Genomic DNA, 14,980 nt, shown 5'->3' with positions numbered 1-14,980 from the left:
CTTCCTTAACCTCTCCACCAGACAGGCTCAAAAAACCAAACCGAACCCATTGCTGGCAAGCCGATTCCGACTCATAGCGACCCTATAGGACAGAGTAGAACTTTCCCATAGGGTTTCTAAGGCTGTAACCTTTATGGAAGCAGACTGCTGCATCTTACTCCCGTGGAGTGGCTGGTGGGTTTGAACTGCTGACAACCTTGCAGTTAGCAGCTGAGCACTTACCCACTGTGCCACTGTTGACCAGGGCTCCTTTGACAGACTCAAGTGACTCTTAATCAGCTTCCCCCAAAGAAAAAATGGTCCCAAAGAAGGTATAACAAAATCGGTAACCATTTGGGTGGGATGAGGACTCCACTCATGGGGCCATTGGATAAGAAACAGAAGCAAACGAAGAGGGCCAAGAAGAAGGGGTGATGGAGCACACTTGTCTCGAGCTCAGCTGTTTCTCTTGCATCATGTTGTGTTGATCGCTTGCCTGTCACACTAGACTCTAAGCAACCTGCGGACAGGGATCTGTCCTAAGTGCTAGTACAGCAGAGTGCCATGCACATAGTCAGAGCTCAAGAAATATTTACTGTCCACTTAATTGGAAGGAAGTGAGTAAAAGGATGAGAAGAGAGCTAGAAAACTGATTTAGAAATTGAGTGAATCTCCTGGGAAAGAGGAGGCATCCATTGAAGAAATAACACCATTATGATAACAGGCAGAAAAGAATCTTTCATCAGCAGTGTTTTGGACTCAAGAAGAGAATGACTACAGCAAACAGGAGCTAGTGCCCAGGGCTTCTCTCAGATGCAAAGGGAAAAAAAAAAAATACTTGAAACAGTGGTATAAAGGCAGAAGCAATATAATATTTCTTTCTGGGGATAAGGGGGAAAGAAGGAAATGGAAGGGAGATGAAGAACCCCTGTGAACCTGTGCCTCTTGTGCTTCCAAAGTAAAGGAATGAAGTATAGCGGGGGAAGGAGGGGGTGGCTCAGGAATTTGCTTGTCATCTTGGCTGGAGTGAGCTTGAATGGGAGACAGAGAGACTGAGAATAATGGGGATTGGTAGATCAATCAATCAGCAAATATTTATTGAGCAGCTACCCTGGCTGGGAGCTGGAGAGAGCTCAGCTGGAGGGAGGCACATTAGAAAATTGTCTAGAAAAGGATGGTGCGGGGGAGAGGGAGGGATGTGTTCTTCTGGAACAGGATAGAAGGAGAAGCAGGCCTGCTGTGTTGTAGAATTCCGGGGAGCATCGTTCACATTGTAGCCTTTGTGAAAGCACCTCTGGAGTTAAGCCTGGGAGAAGAACCCAACCCCGTGAAAGAGCTAAGGTCCTGAGACAGCAGGGAGAAGACCAGGATGGACCAGTGAGGAGCTGCTCACTCACCTCCTTCCCTTCCTCCTCAGGGCTCCGGACGCTACTCTATCTACATCGCCAATTATGCCTATGGTAATGTGGGCCCTGATGCCCTCATTGAAATGGACCCCGAGGCCAGTGACCTTTCCCAGGGCATTCTGGCACTCAGAGATGTGGCTGCTGAGGCTGGGGTCAGCAAATATACAGGTATGCACAGTGACACGGGAGGCTGTAAGCCAGAGGGGCTGGGGGCTGGGACCCTGCAAGTGCAAGTCTAATCCATCAAGAGGCCACAAGGAGAGGATGGCTTGTGTCCCCACGGAAGAGAAGAGGAAGGCGTTATTCCATCCCTTCACCCACAGGAAGGTTCTCCAACGCTGCCTCTCCTAGGGTTGGCAGATGTGGCCTTGGGGGACCCAGTAGGGACCATAGGACATAGGGGCCTGCTGAAAAACGGGGTGAGAATACCACACCATCATCTTCTCCCTTGAACCTCTTGCCTCATTCCCTGCTGTAACCCAAATAATGGGTGAATAGGTTTTGTAGGAGAAAACTGACAAGTCACAAAAGCCGAGATTTAAAGCATTCTTTATTGCCAAACAGCAGATGAAATTATTTACTTACACATAAGCAGCCAGGAATCGAGTGCTAAATCCCTAAGCTTCAGCTGGGTCCCGTCTCGGATAACTGAGCTCAAAGAATTGTATTCTTGTTCCAAAACCTCTCCAGCACTTTTTTGGAAGGCATGCTCCCCCCAGCACCCCCTCCATATCTTTCTGGATGGGGGAGCTATTGTCAGAGTCTGACAGGGAAATCTTTCTAGGGAAGGCTGTTTTTCTAATTCCAGCACGACTGCTGCCCAAACTCTGATAATCTGCCAGTAGACTGCTGATGGCAGAGCAACCCGGTTCCTGTTTTGGGTGCCAAAAACCAGGAAGCTGGAGCAGCGCACAGCACTTCTCAAGTGAACTTCGGCCTAAGTCACGACCAACTGCAGTTTAGACGGATAAATTCTCTTGTAGGTTGACCTTCCCAACATATCCGTTCCAACTTATACTGCAGACTTCGAAAGTGGCAGCCAGACCCTCAGGCTGGGAGGACACTTGATGGGTCGTTTGGGCCATCCCCCTGCCTCCAGACATCTGAGTGGTGGCATATTCTCAAAGTCCTACCTAGAAAGGGTTGTCACTGCCTCCCCTGAGTTTATGATGCTGTTCTCCAGCCAACTCTCCACCTCGATGAAAGGGGGAGATTAATGCTGACCTGTCTGACAAAGTTTGTGGGGACAAATGACTAGATAATAAAGTAGTTTGCACAGCTCAAGCCCCATCAAAGTGCCCGAGAACCCGGCGCATGAATGTGCAGTAGAAAGGCTGAGTGTTGGTAATAGACCATGTTTCCCTGGGAGAAGGAATAAACATGCAGGAGCTTCAGCCTAGATTTGTACAGTCAATTTTTCTGAATAGTTCCCAGTCCTGTGCACGGGGCTGGCTTGGCAATTAAATGCCTTGATCTGCAGGAAAAGCGGGGTGGGCTGAGGGGATGAAGCACTTGAAAATGATGAGATGGAAGGGAGGCAAGGGCTGGAGAGAGGGTTATCCATGGAATAAAAGAATTCAGAAGGTTGCGGCTGGGTTTGAGCATGAAGGGGGCATTGTTCACACTGGCTGCACTGGCAGAGGGGCTGTTACAGAATCGCGGAGGGGACCAAGAGGAGACAGCTGAGGAGCACGGATGGGGTGGGAGCACCAGCCAACGGGGCTGGGCTGTGCTGGAAGGACGGGGCAGCCCAAGAAAGGGACAGCAGCTTCTGTGGAGGCATGGAGAGAGGCAGGGGCAGCTGGCGTGCCCAGAGGACATGTTAGAGCAGCTTTGCAGGCTTCCAGAAGCCGTTTGGCTGACAAGAACCTATTTGGCCTACCAAGTTTACTGTTCTGTCTACCCGCCTTCTCCAGACTACCCTTTCCTTACCCAGCAAGCCCCACAATGCTACCCTGCAGCCCCCCTTGTCACTCAGCTAACGACACATGGACATCTGGCTGGGAAATGAGCCCAGAGTGCCCCCCTGAGCCCCAGGATGGACCCTAAGTGTAAGAGCCGCCACAGTGAGCCCGGCTTGATTGCTGAGGCTCTGGGCATGTGGCCAATACTCAGCGCTAGGCCAGCGCCACGGGGCCTGGGAAGAAGGAAGGGAAGCAGGCAGGGTGAGCTGGGCCCAGAGCAGGCTGGGAGGAAGCAAGCCATGGCCAGATGTGCAGTCAGGGAGCTGGGGATCCCCAGGGCCAAGCCACCCACCCACTGGACTGCTGTGAGACCATGAAGAACAGTAGCCTTTATATAAGCCAAGCTTCCCATGTGACACAAGAACATACCAAGGTCCAGAGAGAAGGGACTTGCCCAAGGTCACACAGGAGGTTTGTAGAGAAACTAGCAGTTAGAGCCCCACCTCCTAAAGTCCAAACTGCCACAACCAGCTGACCTTTCTGATGACCTTCAGCTTCAGAATCCTGCTCCGCTCCAGCCTGCAAGACAGGGAGGGGCTGGTGAAGGAGGAAGGGACATGCTGCAATGCAACTCCACACATTTGCACTTAGGCCTTTAATTGCAGTCCCAGATTTTGTGACTGCAGCAGCTGCCTGGCCCGGAGTGATCAGGGCAGCGGGGACAGCCCCAGTGGCAGCCGAGCAATGGCGCTGGCCTCCCGCACGGGCTGTCCAGCTCTGCGGGAGGGGGTGGGGAGGCCGCCTCTCCAGACACTATTGATTCTGGTGGTGGCAGCCGCTCTGCTGGGTCACAGTGCCATCTAGCGGCCAGCGCGCCTGCTCTCAGGGGATGCTAGGGCCCCTGGAAGCATCAGAGCCTCTGGCGCTGAGCTGGAGCAGTGGGAAAACCACTCCCCATCCCCTGGTTCATAAGCATCCCAAACCCCAGCTTCCCCAGCTGCCCCTCAGCGTCTTGGAGGCAGGGCAGCACAGGGAGCAGCCCTGCCTGAAAGTCTTGAGAACTGGGTTCTCGCCCTACAGAGGGTCTGGCATGGAACCCAAGGAGGGGAATGTGGGACCAATAGGTCTGCACTGCCTCTGTGGACTAGGTAGCCTTGGGCACGTTCCTCCACCAATCTGGGCTCCTTGAACTAGCCGTACAGCAGAGCAGCTAAGAGTACAGGGTCTGAGCCAGACTGCCCAGTGCAGACCCTACCTCCACCTGTACCTACATGGAGTTCTGTGCAAAAAACCCATTATCATCCAATTGATTCTGACTCATGGCGACCCCATGTGTGTCAGAGTAGAACTGTGCTCCATAGGGTCTTCAGTGGCTGTGATCTTATGGAAATAGCTTGCCAGGCCTTTCTTCCATGGCACCACTGGGTGGATTCGAACCACCAACCTTTAGGTTAGCAGCCAAGCACAAACAATCTGCACCACCTAAGGACCTCTGGTCTGTCCAGCAGTGGGCAATCACTTAACCTCTCTCAGCCTCAGTTTTCTCACCTTTAAAATGGGGCTATTTTGAGAATGAAAGGAAATAAAAGTGTGACATACCTGGCACAGGGCCTGGCATACAGGAAGTGCCCACCTTCTCCTCCTCTGAGGCTCTGACAGAGAGGGATGCAGGACCCTCTGCTGGGCATTTCCTGGTTGCAGGAATACCATGCTAGGCACAGGAGGAAGCCCAAGGCAAGCAGAGCCAGCTGTGCTCTGGGGCGTTCTCATGTGTCCAGGCCTGTCCCAGATCCTGGGCGTGGAAGCCAGCATGGGTATCTTCATCCCCATCCCCACTCGGAACCCATCTCACTTCCCTCCTCCTCTCTGACCCTGCCTCCACTCCTCCCTAGGAACTCTGCATTTGGGCCTCACCCTTTTAGGGAGCATCTGTCCAGGCTGCAGGGTGGTGATTAAAGAAGACTTAAAAGAAATTTAGAAAGAAAATGAAGGTGGATTTATGATATCGGGTGGGGAGTTTTGCTGTTGGCTGGGAGCAGTGTGGAACAAAGCGGAGGGCAGATCTGATTTATAGAAAGTCATTATCGGAGGAGACGGAGATGCTGAAAGCCCAGCTGAGGCCTTCTGGTGGATCCCCACCTGCAGGCTCCGGAGAGGTGACCGGGGGTGCAGAATGAGGGCTGCGGAGCCTCCCAGGGTTTGAGGGGGTGCTGGCCTTTCAGCGGGAGCATAGCCAGGTCTGGCAGCTGGGGAGGCTGGAGTGACAGGCCCTTCAGCCAGGGGCCTGGGACTCCCAGGGAGTGCTTCCATGGGGCTACCAGGGGTCCCTGAAGCCCCAGAACAAACAGTGGCATTTTCCTGGGGTGTCGGACACATTTGATGATTGTCAGGAAGAGACATCATTTTTCTGTTAAAACCAACACAGATATGTTACAGAATAGCATTGCAATTCTTATGTGCATATTTTTTAGCTAAAACAGGAGTTTTTTAACGTTTCAAGCCTGCGGCTGGCCACTCTAGGCTCCACCGCCAGCCTCACCAGGAGTCGAAATCACCTCCTCTGCCGAGACGGAGCACTGTGCAGAGGGCCCTGGCTCTGGTTCCAATTGTGACTCCCCCACCTGCTGGCTGCGATTGCTCTCCCTGAGCCTCGGTTTCCTCACGTAGACAGTGTTGGCAATAGAGCACATCTTAAGAGTGGTTATGAAATTGAAATGGGAAGCCACGCGTGTGATACCTGGTACCCAGGACCGAGCAGTTCACCAGAGTCATTCCTGCCACTCCTTTACCCACCTTCTCTCCCGAAACAGCTTCTTCCAGCCCCTCACTGCTGGAGGCAGGCTTTGAAAGGGCATCTTCCTTCCTGCACACCTGCCAGGTGGGCCAGGTTGGAAATCTCCCATCCAGTGAACAATGATGGAGCCTATCCTCCTGCCCACCTCCCTCCCCTCTATACCCTGCAGAGACGAAGTAGGCAGGACTGGGGCAGGATAGGGGCAGGAATGTCCTTGTCTAACACCTTCCACCCAGGCAATCAGAATCCTGCGCAGCATCTGAAAGGCACCCAGAGGGCTTGGGAGTGGCAATACCAGCACCAACACAGAATGATTCTGTTTTAGAATTTTCTGGAAATTTGGGAAGAGAAACCCTGTTACCAGCCTGCCCTTTATCTTCAGCAACCTCTTCTCCAGCATGCTTGTGTACACACACACACACACACACACACACACACACACACACGCTGCCCACTTCTCCACCCCTGTGCTTTCCAGCATCTTTTGCCCTACCCTTTTATAATACCTGGGATGTTCTTGGCAGCCTGCAGGCCTTGGCGTCCACCAGAATCCTGTTTCTCTCAAGGTCTCAGCAGATGAATCCCACAGGTCCAAGCTCCTCCTTGGCTGATGGGCCTCACCTCAGAGACTTCCTTGGGTGCAGAATATCGATGGCCCAGGAACCGGCTTTCAAACACGCTTATCCTGTGGTCACCCTGGAGGAGGCATTGAGAAGTAGAGCTGGAAGGAGCCTTGGTGATCTTCTCATTCTCCCACCCATTCTACTGGGAAGGAGACTGAGGCCTGGAGAGGACATTTCCAAGTTTCTGCAGCTGGAGAGGGGCAGAAGCCATGTAGGAACCTAGAGACTTTTCCTTAGCCCCGTGAATCTCTATGCCTCTTTGTCCCTGGGCCCTCAGTTTGGGGCAGTTCAGCAGCATACCTTTTCCTGCCAACCTCTCTGTCCCTTCTCTCCTCTCCTGCCCCCATTCACCCCTAAAGGTTGGCCTTGACTCTGCCTGGGAGATGGATCACCGGTACCTGAACTGGACTTGAGTCTGCACTGCTGAGGTGCTGGGGTTCTGAGGTCTAGGGGTGCAATTCTGGAGGGCAAGAGGGGCTGCCCCACAGGACTGGGAAACCCTGGGTCCAGGCAGGTCATAAGAGGGAGTGCCAGAATGTGGCAGGAGAAAGTGGGGACCCTGGGGGGAGGGGCATTTTCCCCTGTAACTCCACCTTCCCACCAGCCTGGTGGGCAGAATGAGCCATCTGGGAGGGAGAGACTAGGAGGGCATTCACACCCCAACAGCAGAACAAGGAGGCCTTTAAAGCTTGAAAGTGCTGGGGAAAAATAAAGGGATATTATTCACCCAGCAGGTGGTAAATAGTCCCAGCTAATGAGTATGTGGCACCTGACATTTTCCAAGGTACCTTCCAAAAACCAGCTCACTTAATATTTATGACAGCCCTGGGAAGGAGGTATTGTTATTATCAGTCTCGTGTAATAGGTGAGAAAACAGAAGCCCAGAGAGGTTCGGTGATGTGCCCAAGGTCACACAGCTCACACTTGGACGTTCTGCTCCCCAGGCCCATGGTCTTTCCCATCCCCAGGGCTGCCCCTACAGCCTCAACTGGGGAACTGTTCAACCCCAAGAGGAGGTGCTGGCCTCAAATAGAAAAGAATTAATTGATGCACAGTGGAGTTAATCCCCTATTGGAATACTCTTCTTCAAGGCTAAATATGCTCCTAGCTGCCCTCTCCTGTCCCCATGTTGTTGGATGCCGTTTAGTCGATTTCAACTCATAGTGAGTCCATGTGCCAGAGCAGAACTGCCCCATAGTGTTTTCTTGGCTGTAATCTTTACAGAAGCAGATTGCCAGACATTTCTCCTGCAGAGCCACTAGGTAGATTCAAAATGCCAACCTTTTGGTTAGCAGCCGAGTGCTTCACTGTTGCACCACCAGGGCTCTTTATGATGTGTGCTAAACCCTTAGGAGGTGGAGCAGAGGATGGATGTGATGGAGAAGGACTAGGAAGAGGGTGAAGAGCAGAAGGAGGAAGAGAGCAGAAGGAAAGGGGGAAAGGTCCTAGAAGAAGGGTCCTTACTGAATGAGGGTTTTTGTCATTGACTGCGCAGGGTGTGGGAGTGTCAAAGACTACATTCATGATGGATTTTATTGGTTTCAAGAGGACTTACATGTTCCACGTGGGAGCAGAGTGTCCCCTGCAGCATCAGGGAAGGGTACAGACACCTGACTGCCCGTCTCAGACCCTAAGTTAGCCCCACATCCTGAGGCTTCAGGGGCCCGTGTCAAGAGGCCAGCTCCCCGACTGTCAGCGCACCTGCTCCCCAACTGTGTAGTGAACTTGCCAAGAAGCAGTTGTGGGTAACATCTCTGTTATGGTCCAGTTGCCATGGCAATAAATTGTCACTAATTAGTAGTGTGGTTACCATGGCAATTTTCTAGTAATTACAGGTTACAAATGGTGCAAGGCTTCAACCCAACCCAATTAGTTAATTAGAAAGATTTAGATATTTGTCCAAAAGGGAAATAACCTGCTTTGTAGAAAATGAAGGGAATGTGTCACAGCTTGGGGGCCAGAGGCAGAAAGGAAATTGGAGGATGCTGGAGCGGGGAAGAAGGATGGAGTTGAGTGGCAACAAGTCCCTGAGCCCCACTTGGGATTTCCAGGGGCCCAGGCAAGACCGAGGGCTTGTCACCGAGGCCCGCTCCTGGGCTGGTGTCTGGCAGGACCAGGCAGGGACAGCTGCCAGCAACCATTTAGCAACTCCTTTTTTAATGGGCAGAAGCGGTGCCCAGGTTGTGGCCTAGCACCCTTCCCTGCTGGCTTTAGGAGCAGCATCTGGAAGTCTCCCTGTGAATCTCATAATAAAAAGTGGATGCTGTGTCTTGGATAACACTCCCCAGGAGCCATGAGGATTTAGTGGCTCCATTTTCATGTGGCTTAGACTGTCCTTAAAAGCTAATTAGATTATCTGGGAGGAATCCGGGAGGCACGGGGCCCAGAATGTGCTAATAGGGAGCTCAACCAGGAGAGCAGTGAGGGTGGCAATGCCACCCACCCCTACCACATCCCCCCAGCCCAGAACACCAGCTCTGGTGGGCAGACTCCATTTGTACAGGTGAGAAAGGCCCCATGATCTCCTCCAGGGGTGTCTCTCAGACGTCTGTCTGGAGGAGCCTGGCAACTAAAAGAACCTCTTTCTCAAATTAGCAAAGTCATTTTGGGGAACGTTTCTCCCATCCAGGGAGGCTCGGCCCATCACCACTCAGGTCTGCAGGCTGCCTGAGTTCTCATTTCTTAAAAAATCAAGTTCTTCTGGGGTGCTCTGCTAAATACTCTCAATGAACAATGCTTTAGAGTAATCCTTTTCAAACTTGATGTGCATACAAACCACCCAGGAGTCTTCTTATAATGCAGATTCTGATTCAGTAGATTCTGAGTCTGCATTTCTCACAGCTCCTGCATTTGGTCCATGAGTAGCAAGGTTGTAGAATTCACAAAGCCCTTTCACCTCATTTGTTCCTCTCAAAGACTCTGAGGTAGAAAAGGCAGGTCAGATTATCCCCACTGTACAGATGAGAAAACTGAGGCTCAGAAGGGTAACATAAATTGCCCAAGCACACACAGATTGTAAGAAGCCAAGCTGGGACTAGCATCCACATCCTGGGCCTGGTCAGGCTGTTTCCTGCACTGTATTTCCAATGTTTTGGGGTGTGGCAAGGGAAGGCTTTCATGCAGGTTTGTTTTCTTGGGGGTGGGAGGTAGGGCCTAGCAAGCAGAGAGGCTTTATTTGAAACCCACTGGTTGGAGGTAGTTTGTTCAAGACATCTTAAGGTTGGACTTCTTGACATGGGTAGCCCAAATTTGATCTTGGAGACTTCAAGCCCTAATGTAGAGCTGGCTTAATTTTGTTCTTTATTTTTTAAATATACACTTGATTGGATTTTTCCTTTTGAGCTACAGAAGCAATTCTTGTTGCAACCAGCCAAACAATACAAAGACATTCAAAGAAAATGCCAACCATCACCCCTCCTTCCTGCCCCAAATCCTACCCATCAAGGTAGCCAGTGTTAACAGCTGGAAGTGCAGACTCTCACTTTTCTCCACGCTCATACAAACTTGCATAAATATGTATATTCAGAAATAGCGTGTATTTTTCTATTTTTTCTAATAGAAATAGGATTACATAATGCCATTACTTGGTGAATTGCTTTTTCATTTAGCAGTATGTCATGGGCACTCCTCCCAGTCAATACATATGGATCTGTGCAGTCTTTTTAGTAGCTGCAGAACGGTCCATCATATGGATGTACCATAATCCATTCACCAGCCCACTATTGATGGGCATGCAGGATGTTCCCAATTGTTTACAACATCAAACAAAGCAAAGTAAGCATCCTTGTACCGAGAGTGGTGCTTTTACTCCTATAGGCCTTGAAAAAAGGAACGTACGCACTGGTTTTGACCAGCATATGTGTGACTTGTGGGGGGTGGAGAGTGTCAGGGAATTTGTGATGTGAACAAAATGGCATGGGGTGGGTAGAGCTGGGTTTAGGGTTACTGTAACTCAGCCACTTTTCTTAGAAGGGGAGGGAAGGCACCTGTGTGGTACCCTCTGAGCCCTGGGTGTTCCTTTGTGCATGGAATTGTGGAAGCGTTCCTTGGGTACTTGGTGATTTAGTCCTACTCCTCACCTGCCTTATAATCAGTTTCAACACCCTCCACACAGGTTTATGGAGACTGTGGGCCCAGACTGAGGCTCAGGGAAGCTTCAGGAAGGTCAGAGTTCTCCCCGAGGCTCTTTGGAAATGTCTCCAATGCAGCTTCAGGGGCAACCCCATCCTCCAGACAGAGCTTTGCTTCTGCCCTCACGGTGAGTCCATGTCCTCTTCTAGGGGGCCGGGGAGTCAGCGTGGGCCCCATCCTCAGCAGCAGTGCCTCAGATATCTTCTGTGACAACGAGAACGGGCCCAACTTCCTCTTCCACAATCGGGGTGATGGCACCTTCGTGGATGCCGCGGCCAGTGCTGGTGAGTGAACCCAGCCGCTGCCCTGTGCCCCCAAACCCCGGCCACCACAGGGGATGAGGGCTGGCCCTGCCCCCACCCCCAGCATGGTCACTCAGGTCTCAAGTCATTATCTGCACCACACAGAGAAGCATTGTCTCCCCCAGTTCCACTTCCCCTGTAACTCTAGCCAGGCCACAGGGGACGTTTGCTGTGGAGGGTAGAGGGGCCTGCAATTCCTGACCATTCTCCACTTTCCAGCAACCAGAACTGGCCCATTGTTCCTCTGAGTCCTGCCTACTGTGGTCTCTCAGGATCAATTTCCCCTCCAAGCTGCATCTCCCCATTTCAGCCCCCTCCCACGTTTATCTAAAACATTCAGTTCAATCCAATAACCATTTAAAGAGCCCCTGTTAAATGCCAGGCTGCTGTTTGGAGCTGAGGATGCTGACCTGAATAAGGCCAAGATCCCCCCACATAAGGTACTGGCGTTTTAGAAGGAGAAACAGACATATAAACAAATAGCTATAATTAGAAGTAGGATAAAATCCATGCAAGATAGTGCCCCCAGGCTCCCAGCTCTGCCTCCTTTTCCCCCTTTGTGCTCATCTCTCATCTGCCTCAGGGCCTTTGCACCTGTCATTCCCTCTGCCTGCTCTATCTGCAGAACTTCTATTTATCCTTCATCACTCAGCTCACATATCACCTCTACGCAACCTTTCCTGATTTGCCCTCTGTGCCACCTGGCTGAGCTTGGACTTCCTCCTCTTTGTTCCCACTGCCCGTTGCATGTATCTCTCACTCAGGCTTCTACATTGACATAACAACTTACCTGTGAGCTCCACATGGCCTGGGGCCCTGTTCTATTCATTCTTGACACAATGCTTGGCACATAGTGCTCACCCAGTAATTCTGCTACATTTTCGTAAAGTGTGTGAATGTAATCAAATCAGGCTGCCCTCCAACCACTTCTCCTACCCATTTCCTCCCCATCTTGAATGAATGGAAGGTGTGATTTTACCTCCTCCTTAGAGGCTCTGGGAGGAGCTCTGAGCTCCGGAAGAAGAGGTGAGTGGGGAGCTGGACACACAGATTAAGGTCCTAAAAGCTCATGCTGACAGGTAGCATCAAACCCCTAAGAATATGCCAATCCACTCTCTGACGTAAGAGTATTTACTCCCGCAGCTTTCTGCTCGGGAGTCCCCATTCTGGTGAACTCTTGGCCCAGGACCTCAGCTTGGTGCCAGCCAGCCCCCAATCCTTGCCTTACCCTCTTCCCCTTCCCTGGCAAAGCTAAAGTTGGAGGCAGCTCCCCTGTCTGTCCTCCTACCCAACTCACCTCCTACTGCTATCCTCCGGCGGCAAATTTTTCTCATTGCTGAAAAATCATAAAGCGAGGAGGGGTAGGAAACCTAGAGGATTTGATAAGGTGTTAAAGACGTGGAAGCAGAGGCGAGTGAACAAGTTGGAACGGGAGAAGGTACCAGGCGGGAGGAGAGAGGAAAGGTGCTAGGCCTGTAATTGAAAGTCAGAATGATTGCAGGGGTTTAACAAGACATGTCAAGAGGGCATTCATCACCCAAACAGATGCTGCTGTGAAATGCAGCCTGGCACCGATTATTCCCGCGAAAGGGAACCAGCTCCTTGTCAAGGTGCCTCATAGATAGGAGAGAAATGGGCCAACACAGAAGGCCACCGACTTTCGGGCTGGGGGGTTTTGCTGAGACTGAACAGGGTATTAATCCTAGGGGTTGGAGGCTGCCCCCACTGCTTTGCAAACCCTCCCTCTCAATCCTGGGTCTCACTGCATCTTCTTCACTGAGCATCCCTAGATCTGCCCCCACCAGAGGATGCTGAGCCTCCAAGGTTCTTATAAGCCCCAGCTCTGCCTTCTCCCAGCTCGTACCCTCAGGATACCCGTGTTTGCAGCTGGTGAGAACTCCCTGTGCCCTGGCATCTGTGATCCCCACTCCTAATATATTGTCCTATCACTCACCTGCTCTGAGGGCCTGACAACCAACAGCAGTTTGCCCTCAGAAAGAGTCAGTGAGGAGCGAGGGGATTTAGAGCCAGCCTTCTTGTTCTGCAGCTCTGTGCTTGGCCTGAGGGAACATGCCTGCCTGGGGTAGCCAGGGGCTCAGCCCATTGCTCAAGGCAGAGCCATCCCCACATCCCCCTAGGATCGGCTCAGTCCCAGGGACACTGGCAGGTGCAGGGATGGCATAAGAGTGTTACACTGGTCACACAAGCTTTCTCCCGGACCTCATGAGGCACGCTACTGGTTTCTCTGTCATGGCTGCGCAGTTCCCTCTGCCACCCCAGTTTGCTTCTGTCAAATAATTTGTGTCTGTTCATTCATTCAGCAAGTATTTAGTGAGAACTGCGAGGTGACAGACACGAGGCCCTGACATAGAAGCCGAGTGGACACGGGTGAACAAATTGACAGGCCCTGATCCCACGGAATGTAAGGTCTGGTGGGAAAATTAGACCCTAAACAAGGAAACCACAGAAGAACATAACTGCACAGTGAGATAAAGGCTATGCAGGAAAAGAATAGGAGGCGCTCAGGGTGGGATGGGGCTGTCTGAGACGGGAAAGTCTTCCTGGGAGATGATGTTTTAGCTGAGAGCAGAAGAATAACTTGGAGCCAGGTAACCAGGAGCTGGGGAGGGGCATTCCAGATAGAGAAAGACCAGCTTGACAAAGGAAAGAGTTTGGTTCATTTGAGGAATGAAAGGGCCATGGGGTGACCAGAACACAGTGAGTAAGGGGGAAGGGTGCTGGGTAAGATGGAGAGGTGGGAAGGGGTGCCATCAGACAGGGCCCATGATCCCCAGTCAGGAATTTGAACTTGTCTTAAGAGCACTGGGGAGCCATTGACTAATTTAAGCAAAAGAGTGACATTATCCAATTAACCCTCCCTAGTGGCAGATGAGGGTGGCGAAAAGGGCTTTAAAAACCAAAACCAAACCCGTTGCCATCAAGTCAATTCCAACTCATAGTGACCCTATAGGACAGAGTAGAACTGCTCCATAGGGTTTCCAAGGAGCAGCTGATGGATTCAAACTGCTGACCTTTTGGTTAGCAGCCAAGCTCTGGCACCACCAAGGCTCCGAAAAGGGCTTTAATCCTCCTGAATTTCCACCAGTCTCCTTCCCCCAACCCACACTACCCCAAAACTGAGTAAAAACAGTGTGCTTGCTGGGCAAACACATCTGGAGGACAAGTCTGTGGTTCCATTTGCGACCAGATGGCCGCTCCCCCTTCTGCCTTGTGGAGAAATTCTGAGACCAAACTGTGTCTCCCTCGCCTACTCCCGGGAGGGCAGGGACAGAAGAGGGTCACCCTCCATTGTTGCTCTTCATGGAGCTTGAGCAAGGTGGAGCATGCAGGGGATGGCGCCCTGAGGGCTCCTGCCGTTCGCCTGCAGGCGTGGATGACCCCCACCAGCACGGGCGAGGTGTTGCCCTGGCTGACTTTAACCGTGATGGCAAAGTGGACATCGTCTATGGCAACTGGAATGGCCCCCACCGTCTCTATCTGCAGATGAGCGCCCATGGGAAGGTCCGTTTTCGGGTAAGAAGGAGCCTCGCCCTTTTTCCCTTCCCATGCCCCACTGCTCTGACCTCAGCCCTGTGCCTCGCACCAAGCTGAGAAGGGGCTTGTGGCTCTCCGGGGCCCCAGGGGCAGGTAGAGGGTATGTGACAAGGAAGGTAACCTCACGGGAAATGGCAGGCTTCAGCCTGGTCTGCTGTAAGGACTCTAGTGCCTGGAGCAGAAAAAGCCAGTGAGCAGAGCAGGGAGAGCCTCTCCCACGGTGGGTGGGGGCAGGGCAAAGGAGGCCAGGAGGGCCCTGTGAGGCCTGGGCTTTATCTGCTGGGTC

The 14,980-nt window shown here is 51.9% G+C and overlaps 1 protein-coding gene across 1 annotated transcript in view; it reads left to right on the top strand.

The window, feature by feature from the left end:
• Positions 1 to 14,980, top strand: part of CRTAC1 (cartilage acidic protein 1) — a 146,965-nt gene that overhangs the window by 109,062 nt on the left and 22,923 nt on the right. Inside the window, exons 5-7 of the mRNA XM_004370008.1 lie at positions 1,397 to 1,553; positions 10,987 to 11,121; positions 14,528 to 14,673. Coding sequence (XP_004370065.1) covers positions 1,397 to 1,553; positions 10,987 to 11,121; positions 14,528 to 14,673 — 438 coding nt within the window. The remainder of the gene's footprint in view (positions 1 to 1,396; positions 1,554 to 10,986; positions 11,122 to 14,527; positions 14,674 to 14,980) is intronic.

Source organism: Trichechus manatus, unplaced genomic scaffold (genome assembly GCF_000243295.1).
Source record: "Trichechus manatus latirostris isolate Lorelei unplaced genomic scaffold, TriManLat1.0 scaffold00007, whole genome shotgun sequence".
Classification (NCBI taxonomy): Eukaryota; Metazoa; Chordata; class Mammalia; order Sirenia; family Trichechidae; genus Trichechus; species Trichechus manatus.
This window is presented reverse-complemented; position numbering and strand designations above follow the sequence as displayed.